The sequence below is a fragment of the Protopterus annectens genome, chromosome 4.part0 (assembly GCF_019279795.1).
Source record: "Protopterus annectens isolate FY-2018-M chromosome 4.part0, PAN1.0, whole genome shotgun sequence".
Classification (NCBI taxonomy): Eukaryota; Metazoa; Chordata; order Ceratodontiformes; family Protopteridae; genus Protopterus; species Protopterus annectens.
The window spans coordinates 1,604,048,248-1,604,056,706 of NC_056733.1; the positions used below are offsets into that span (position 1 = coordinate 1,604,048,248).

General features: G+C 38.6%; 1 protein-coding gene across 2 annotated transcripts in view; it reads left to right on the forward strand.

Moving 5' to 3' along the window:
- The window catches only part of CD74 (CD74 molecule), a 128,597-nt gene extending 123,775 nt beyond the window's left edge, over positions 1–4,822 (forward strand). For both annotated transcript variants that reach the window (XM_044069374.1, XM_044069373.1), the window contains one exon: positions 3,856–4,822. In XM_044069374.1, coding sequence (XP_043925309.1) covers positions 3,856–3,863 — 8 coding nt within the window. In that variant the 3' untranslated portion in view covers positions 3,864–4,822. The remainder of the gene's footprint in view (positions 1–3,855) is intronic.
- The last annotated feature ends 3,637 nt before the right edge of the window (positions 4,823–8,459 follow it).

Genomic DNA, 8,459 nt, shown 5'->3' on the forward strand with positions numbered 1-8,459 from the left:
ATAGTTTCTTTATGGAAACTATCCAAGCCCTAGCTAGCCAGTTACCTCTGAACCCCACTAGCACTCAGGACATCAATCCCAATACCCAGCCCTCCTTTAGCTTCCAACCTGTCTCTACCTTTTTCATTTGCAATCTAATCAAAAAAATAAAACCTATCACCCTAGCCACTGACCTTCTCCCTGCTGAATATTTACAAAAAGCTGCAGATAGTATAGCATTCCCCATCTGCATCCTAATCAATCGGTTCATAGCTGAAGCCAAAGTCCCCTCCATATGGAAAATATCTTGTGTTATACCTCTCCATAAAGGCAGCTGCTCTACCAAATTATCTAACTATAGGCCCATAGCCATCTTGTCACCACTGGCTAAGATCCTGGAAAAATGCATCCAAAAACAACTTCTACACTTCCTAACCCAGAACAATCTACTGTCTAAATCTCAGCATGGCTTTAGACCACATCATAGCACTACCACAGCCCTCCTCTCCTTCACCAATGATATTTATCATAACAGAAACAATAACAAGTTCTCCTCAGCTCTATTCTTGGATCGTTCCAAAGCATTCAATATGGTTAACCACCAGCTGCTAATCCACACTCTGACCAATCTGTCCCTAGGTCACCACTCCCTTCAATGATTCCAATCCTATTTACATAATATTCAACAAGCAATACTATGGCAAAATAATCTATCTAACCTCCTTCCCAACACCCTAGGTGTCCCCCAGGGGTCTATCCTGGGTCCACTGCTATTCTCCATATTTATCAATGATATCGATGCTGTCATCCCAAAGGCCAACTGCATACAGTATACAGATGACTCTACGTTGCTCTGCACTGGTACCACCCAGGATGAGCTACAGGCAAGTACTCAGTTAACTTTCAACCTAGTTGAAAATTGGCTTGCTGACCAATATCTTCTTCTAAACCCCAATAAAACTAAACTGATATTTTTCTCTCCCACGCAAAAATCGTTGGTGATATCCTTCTCCATTACCTCTAAAAATGGCACTATTATCTCCCCAGATGTCAACACGAAACTACTTGGGGTAATTGTAGACAACAATCTTAAATTTGATGCCCATGCAAATAAAACGATAAAAAACATTAATAAAAAACTGAGATCACTATATAGAATAAAATCATTCCTAACCCCACCAGCTAGGACTGCTATTGCCTGCTCCCATCTCCTCTCCACCCTCTTCTATGCCTCCCCTATACTTGCCAACTTAAACAAAATGGAACTCAACAGACTCTCTGCCTGCTATAATAGCATAGCTAGATTTGCCACTGGGCTGCCCTACAGAACACATCACTGTATAAACCTAACAAATCTAGGCTGGCTAGAGCTATCAAGGCAGATTCAGTACAACCAACTTATCGTGGCTTTCAAAATTCTTAACCAACCTGATAATACCCCTGCTTTAAGAAATATCAGTCCTCACACCAACCAAAGATCACTTAGCTCATCCAGTAGAATTGTAGTGCAAACCACTATAGCTAACAACTTAGCCGGGAACTCCACGTTTGCCAACTCTGTAGGCAAAGCTTGGAACTCACTACCTCTGGACATTGCAATAAACACTACCCTTTCTAAATTTAAGAAAGCCCTCAAGCAGTACTTCATGACTCATTGGCTTTGCCCCTGTGACAGGCCTGATTAAATACTTGGTAACACTGGTACACCTGTATCATATTAACAGTTGTTTTTGCAATTAATTGCCAGTTTAATTTTACTGTGTTGTAAACTAGCTTTCCAGATGTAAAGCATGCTATTACAGCTAACCTATACTCCGTGTGGCAGTTTGATTGTTATTTAATGTGCTCTAGTGTGTTCTATATAAGTTTCTATCTCTGTATTACTTCCTTTAGAGCTTTTCTCCCCGCAGAAAATGGGCATGTATCTAGTCAGACTATCCCGGTCAACAAATGTAAAATAAAATAAAAATAAATAAAGTATACATAGTATCAAATTACAGAAAATGTTAAAACCTTATAATGAATGAATTTTCCTTTTTTTTTTCTTACTGTAAAGGGTGCTAGCATAATTATCAGACTGTGCTGGCAGAACAAAAGGCAATTATCTGTTTAAATAATTCATTTTTGTATCTAATTTCATCTTTTTCCTCATTTGTCCAAATGACCAACTATTGCTAGCTTACCCATCCTGGACAGAACTTTCTGGTTTAGTTTCACTATAAGTGCACCAACTGAGAAGGCATAAAATTGCCTTATGTGCTAAGACTCAGGAGTAAAGCCTTCAAGGAGTAGCTAGCTGCATTTGGGAGGGGACTGAATGGGCCCATTGGGGAAGGTAAGGCTAGCAGGTTAGTGGAGTGGAATGAGCAAACAAAAACTGTTTAAAAAATACAAAATTGTTTATACCATTGTATAGCACCATTATGGTATGGGTTTTGTTCTAATATACTCACCCTTGCTGTGCTTGGTTATGTGGACTTCACTGTTATGATCAGACTGTAGCAGTTAAGAGCACATCACAGCAAAATGTTTACTCAAGTCACATATTAATGTTGTTGCAATTAATATAACATGCCTGTTTTTAAATAATGCTGTTGTAATTGATATAACATGCCTGCTCTTAAATGGCAAGATATGAGAGTCTCTGCTGTTGTGATTAGGCATGTACAAGTAGTTGTATAATCCTTGCTACCATATGACACTGCTTCCATAGCATATTTTTGGTCCTAGCCAAGCTGCAGTAAACACTAAGTCACAAAAGATAGCAAGTGAGGGCATGAACCAACATGCGGAAAGAAGCTGTTTCCCTAAGGGCTACCCCAGACGATGCATGATACAAAGTCTATCCCTTAGTGATCATTCACTTGTTGATATGAAGTGCTATTGCCAGATACTCAGCTGAGAGATGAGTAGTCCTCATTTTATTTTCTGTGTGTTCTTGGAACACTGATATCACAGTTGACCTAGGGTGGCACAGGCATCTTTTCGGTGTTAGCCTTCCTAAAGTGATGGTCAAAATCAGATGGTGAGGTGGCAGCTACGTTGTTGTAGAATGGTGAAATGGCGGTATTGGACTGATGATTGTGGGTACATTAGGTATGGCAGCTGGCTTGGGTGGTAACTTTGTTAGTGAGGATATGCCAATGCAAGATTATCTATCCTCTTTCAATCTACAATGAGATTGTTTTCTTAGTGTAACTGCTAACGTAATAAGATAGCATGATCAAGATTAAATAAAGCAAAAAGTTGCCATCTCCCTCACCATCTCAGTCTTAGTATTCTGCTTTAATAATCAGCAGTCCAAATAAACTAAATTTCTTGTATTTTTATTTTCCTTTTTGAACATTTCTAAATACTTGGGTTCATCATTTGGCAGCTTAAATGAAATGAGTAGCCATTGTTGCATCACTGAAGGCGAGCTTCCAAAAACTAATTTGACATCAGAAGATTGCTTGGGAGGACCCAAGACAACTGTTTTCCTTTCTTAGTGGTTGACATAGGTACAACTCTACAGCCAGTTATAACCAGAGTCCTCTTCAAACACTCTTCCTCTGACATCAGCTGGGGGTCATGGAAACTAAAGTAATTGTTTTTGATGATATTGGAGACTAATTTTTCTTATATAAAATGAGTAAGGCACATTTAATTCACCTACTGCCCTGTTTTTTACAGTATGATTTATTCACTTTGCTCAGTCTGGTCAAAGCATCATCTTGCATAAAAGCTGTTGAAGCAGACAGTTGAATGTTATTATTCAATTTTTGTTAATCTTTTTGGCTCACAGCATGTATCAGAAAAAAAAATGACAAATGCTACTAACACTGAAATATATATCCTTGTATAGGACACAAATCTAACCTTTCTGTATTATTATAGCTACATAGGCCAGCCTTGACAAGAGACTGAAGAAGCCAGAATGTCAGTAGAAGACAAATGTATTTGAAGATCTGCAGTTCATCTGAAAGCAAATCATTTTCTATTTTCACTTGTTTTATACATCCTGCTTGTTGACAATCCGTGATTTTCCTTGATATGCCTCTTAGAAAATTTAATGGATCTTTTTGGAGAACTTTGTTTTATTTTCTATAGGTAACTCTCACTCACTTGATTAACTTTTCTGTCTGGCAAGGTGCTACTTTGATTCATGAAGTAGGTTCACATACAAGCTTAAAGAAACTGATAGGCTGAATATTTTCATTTAGTTCATTTGCAAGCTTTTGAGCAGTATCTTAAAGGTAGATGCACATGCTTGAGGTAGAAGTTGTTTGAGAATCTTTAATTGGATTATTCAGGGGAAATTTAAAACCATCATTAATGGGATCAGTTAGGCACTGAAAATACAATTTGTTCAACAGAAATGTCTTTCGGACATATATGAAATGCTGCCATGTAATCAAAGAAGCTTACTTGCTGAGTGTGTTTATATTGTGCTGTCCCGTAACATCATAGTGTGCCAAAAACCGATTACGCATTCCATCTTAATTTGAGGTTATACAGGTTCTACTTTCTGTTCTAAAAGACTTTCATTCATTGGATTACTCTGTATTTTATGCATATATTTTGATTGACTTTTAAATGTATAATAGACACAAGCATCACTTATTTCTCTATTTTAATTTTTCTGTAGTGTTCTCTGCTATGTATGTAGTAGAGCATGTGAGATTTCTAAGTCTGTATAATTAACAGGATATATGTGATTAAGTAAACAGGATATGGGGCAAGTTACCTGCATGGCTGGATAGTCATTATTTTTGTTAACTAATCTTAGTAATGTATTTTTTCTGAAAAATATTTGTTAAAATCTAATAAAATATTTGCCTGCAGGCAATATGTGTTTCACGTTTTTGAGGGTGTTTTGCTTATTTGCACTTATATTGGACATGTGAATGAAGAAATGGACCTTCTAACAGACTGCTGTAATGATGAACATTTTTCTTAATACTGCATACAAATGAAAGCATTTTAAAATTTGCAGGTAAAACATGTATAGGCTTGTATGTGTGCAATTTATCATTAATTAAACATGGAAGACCTCCATCTGTATTGTAGAAGGTACTGGTAGTATATTGGTGCACTCAGTTTTCCTTACGGCTACAGAAGAGAGAGGAAATAAGCATGATAACCCCACTGAAAAATTTAATGCTGATATTAAATGCCTAAAAGTGGGAACACTACCAGAATCAGATGAGTGGACCTACTTCTGGAGTAGTGGATTTGTAGGTGACAATAATATTTAATGGTTTATAGGCCTCAGCTGCTCATCTGGAGATTTTGTGCATTTTAGATGTGCATGCTTTCTTAACAGGTTCCATTGATAACAAATTAACTTTTCACATTTGCATTTTTAATAGCTACTATTAACTCTTGTATGGTGATATACATTTGAAAAGGTCAATCTGTTGTGTAGACAAGCTTTTGTCTTCAAATATATTCAGGATTCATAGGTGTGTACTGGGCTAACGGCCCTGGAACCTATACAAGCCTAGCCCAAGAAGATTCCCTGGCATCATGCCGCCCAAAGTTAGTCCCCAGTACCCCTGTCAAGCAAGGCCACTAAAGTGATCCCCGGGGTGAGCTTCCTATTGCCCATCCACTTATTAAGATTTCTCTTAAAGAGAGCCAGTGAAGTGCTCTGCTTGACGTGAATGGGAAGTTTGTTCCAGAGTAAGGGAAGTCTCTGGGTTAGGAACCTGTCCCACCAGCATGTTCTGTTTATTGTGGTAATGAGGTTTAGGTCCCTGGAGCATGTGGCATGGAGGGATTGTGATTTCTTTAGGTGTAGCATATCTAGCAGCTCTGGGTCAGACATGGGTTTGTAGGTCAAGCAGAGATCGCCTCTAAGAAGGCGATATGAGACAGAGTATAGCTGGAGTTTTTTGAGTCTGTCTGTATAGGGCATGTGTCTAAGACCTAAGATCCTCTTAGTGAGGTATTGATTGTGTCCTTTCCAGTTGTTGTAGATGTCTACTGAGGTACATACCAAATGAGGCGTTGTATTCTATAGTACATCTAATGAGGGATGAGTAGAGAGAGATTATGACCTCTTTCTTCCTGGATGAGAAACCTTTTGTAATGAGATGTGCCACATAGAAGGACTTTCTGACTACAGTGGTGATGTGGTTATCAAAGCAGACGTTGCTGTCAACCTGTGTCCCCAGGTCTCTTATCACACCATCATGTGTTTAGTGGACTACCACCTATGTGGTAGTTCATGGGCACTAAATTTTTCCCAAAGGGAATGACAATGCACATTTTGGCATTGAACTTAAGGCAATGGTTTTGGCACCAGTCATTGGTGTCAGTGAGGCCTTTTTGTAGAATGTCTACATCAGCTGGAGAATCATTAATGGCTCCCAGTTTGCAATCATCTGTGAACTTGGTCAGCCAGAGTCCCTTTGTGTTGGTGTGAACCTCAGAGAAGTAGATGCCAAATAGGAGAGGACCTAAGATCGATCCCTGTGGGACCCCCTTGTAACTGGTCAGTAGTCAGATATGGAGTCCGCTACTTTCACAGTGTGGGTTCTATCAGTGAGCCAGTTGGCAACCCATCCTATGACATAGGGGTTTATGCCTAGTTTTGTGAGTCTATCTATGATTCCTAAGTGAGAGATGGTGTCAAAGACCTTGGCAAGATCTAGGTAGGCTATGTGAACTACCTTGCCCTCATCCACAGCTCTGGTGATAGACTCAAAGAAATTTATCTGGTTGAGCAGGCATGATCTACCTTTCACAAATCCAACTGCATGGGGTCCAGAGTTTGGGGATTCCCTATGCCCTTATTTATAAGATCCATGATGATGTGCTCCATAGCCTTACATATCAGAGTCATCAGGCTAATGAGGCGGTAGTTCCCAGGGCCTGTAGTCGCTCCCCCTTTGTGGAGAGGGATGACCATAGCAGTGCATCATTCGGTAGGAATGAAACCTGAAAAGAGGCTGTGATTGAACAGGGTACTCAGGTGCAGTGCCAGTTCACTTTGTAATTCATGTAGAACACATCCAGGGATATTATCAGGTCCCATGGAAGCTGTATTCTTGGCTTTGAACAGTGCATTTTTTACCTGTGTAGCCATGATAATAGAGACTTTGCATTTCTCAGGTATTGTTATAGGCCCTTTAGGGGGTGAAAGGGGAATAAAGTTTGCACTGAATCTGTCGGCCAATATGTTGGCAATATCAGTTGGTTCTGTATATGTATTGCCATTGTGCTGTTGCTCAGAGCAGATCTGAATAATTGACATGTAGATTCTTGACATAACTATGGAATGCCTTGTGGTTGACTTTAGAATATGCACAATTTTGTTTCCGTAACTAGCTTTAAAGGATTTGATGATAACTTTGCCATGATTAACCCACTGCATTTTTACTTTTGTTTTGATGATTAATGTACAGACAGTTGTAGGATATACAAGCATTATGTTTTATACTGAATATGTTTTGTTCACCATTCTGGAAAATGTTACTTTGCAAAATTTAAAGCAGTGTTGCTTTTATTAGTAAATGCAGTCTTCAGTTAAAAATATTGCTTTTACCAGACATCATTACCTGAAATGAAGTTTGGTGAATGTCATTTCAACAAGGGAGTCAGTTGATATTCCACTGTGATGCACCAAAATGCTTAGAAAAGAAGGCTGTCATTGCTTGTTTATTGTACTAGTGTTATGCAAAGAACTTTTAACGTGTTGTCATTATTTGTTATTCAGTGTATGTCTGTACTTTATTCTGTAAAGAAAACATAAGGTAGCAGTTATCGTATTTTTCGGACCATAAGACGCACCTGACCATAAGACGCACCCAGTTTTTAGAGCAGTAAAACAAGAAAAAAATATTCTGAACCAAATTAGTACTAGTATAATAAAATATTTATTAAAATATAACAAAATACGGTAATATTAAACAGTGTTAACTCAACAGGAGGAAAGACTTAGAGACTCAAGCACTTTTCTAGTTTTCTGGAAACCCCAAAAACTCATCATCGCTAGTGTCAGAATTTAGGAAGCTCAGTTGCTGACAATCACTTGTATCACTTTCTTCACTATCTTCATATATGATATTATCTTCAGTTCCATCTAAGGCATTGCTAATGCCACATTTTTTGAATGATCGTACAACGATTTCCTCCTTCACTGACTGCCATGATGTTTTAACCCATTCACAGACTTGAGTGATAGTGTGCCTCTTCATTCGTCCTGTTGGAGTCAGATCATGATTCCCAGCAGCCATGCATTTGTTCCACTCTTCTCTCATAAAGACTTTAAATGGTTTGTTGATTGAAACATCGAGAGGTTGCAACTGGCTGGTAAGACCACCCGGAATTACAGCTAGATGAGTCTTCACCTCTTTAAATCTGTTTTTTGTTGTTTCGCTAATATGTGCTCTGAACTGGTCAAGCACTAATAAAGCAGATTTTTTCAGAAGCCCTCCAGGACGTTTGGACCACACTTTTTCAATCCATACTTTCATTCCATTTTCGTCCATCCA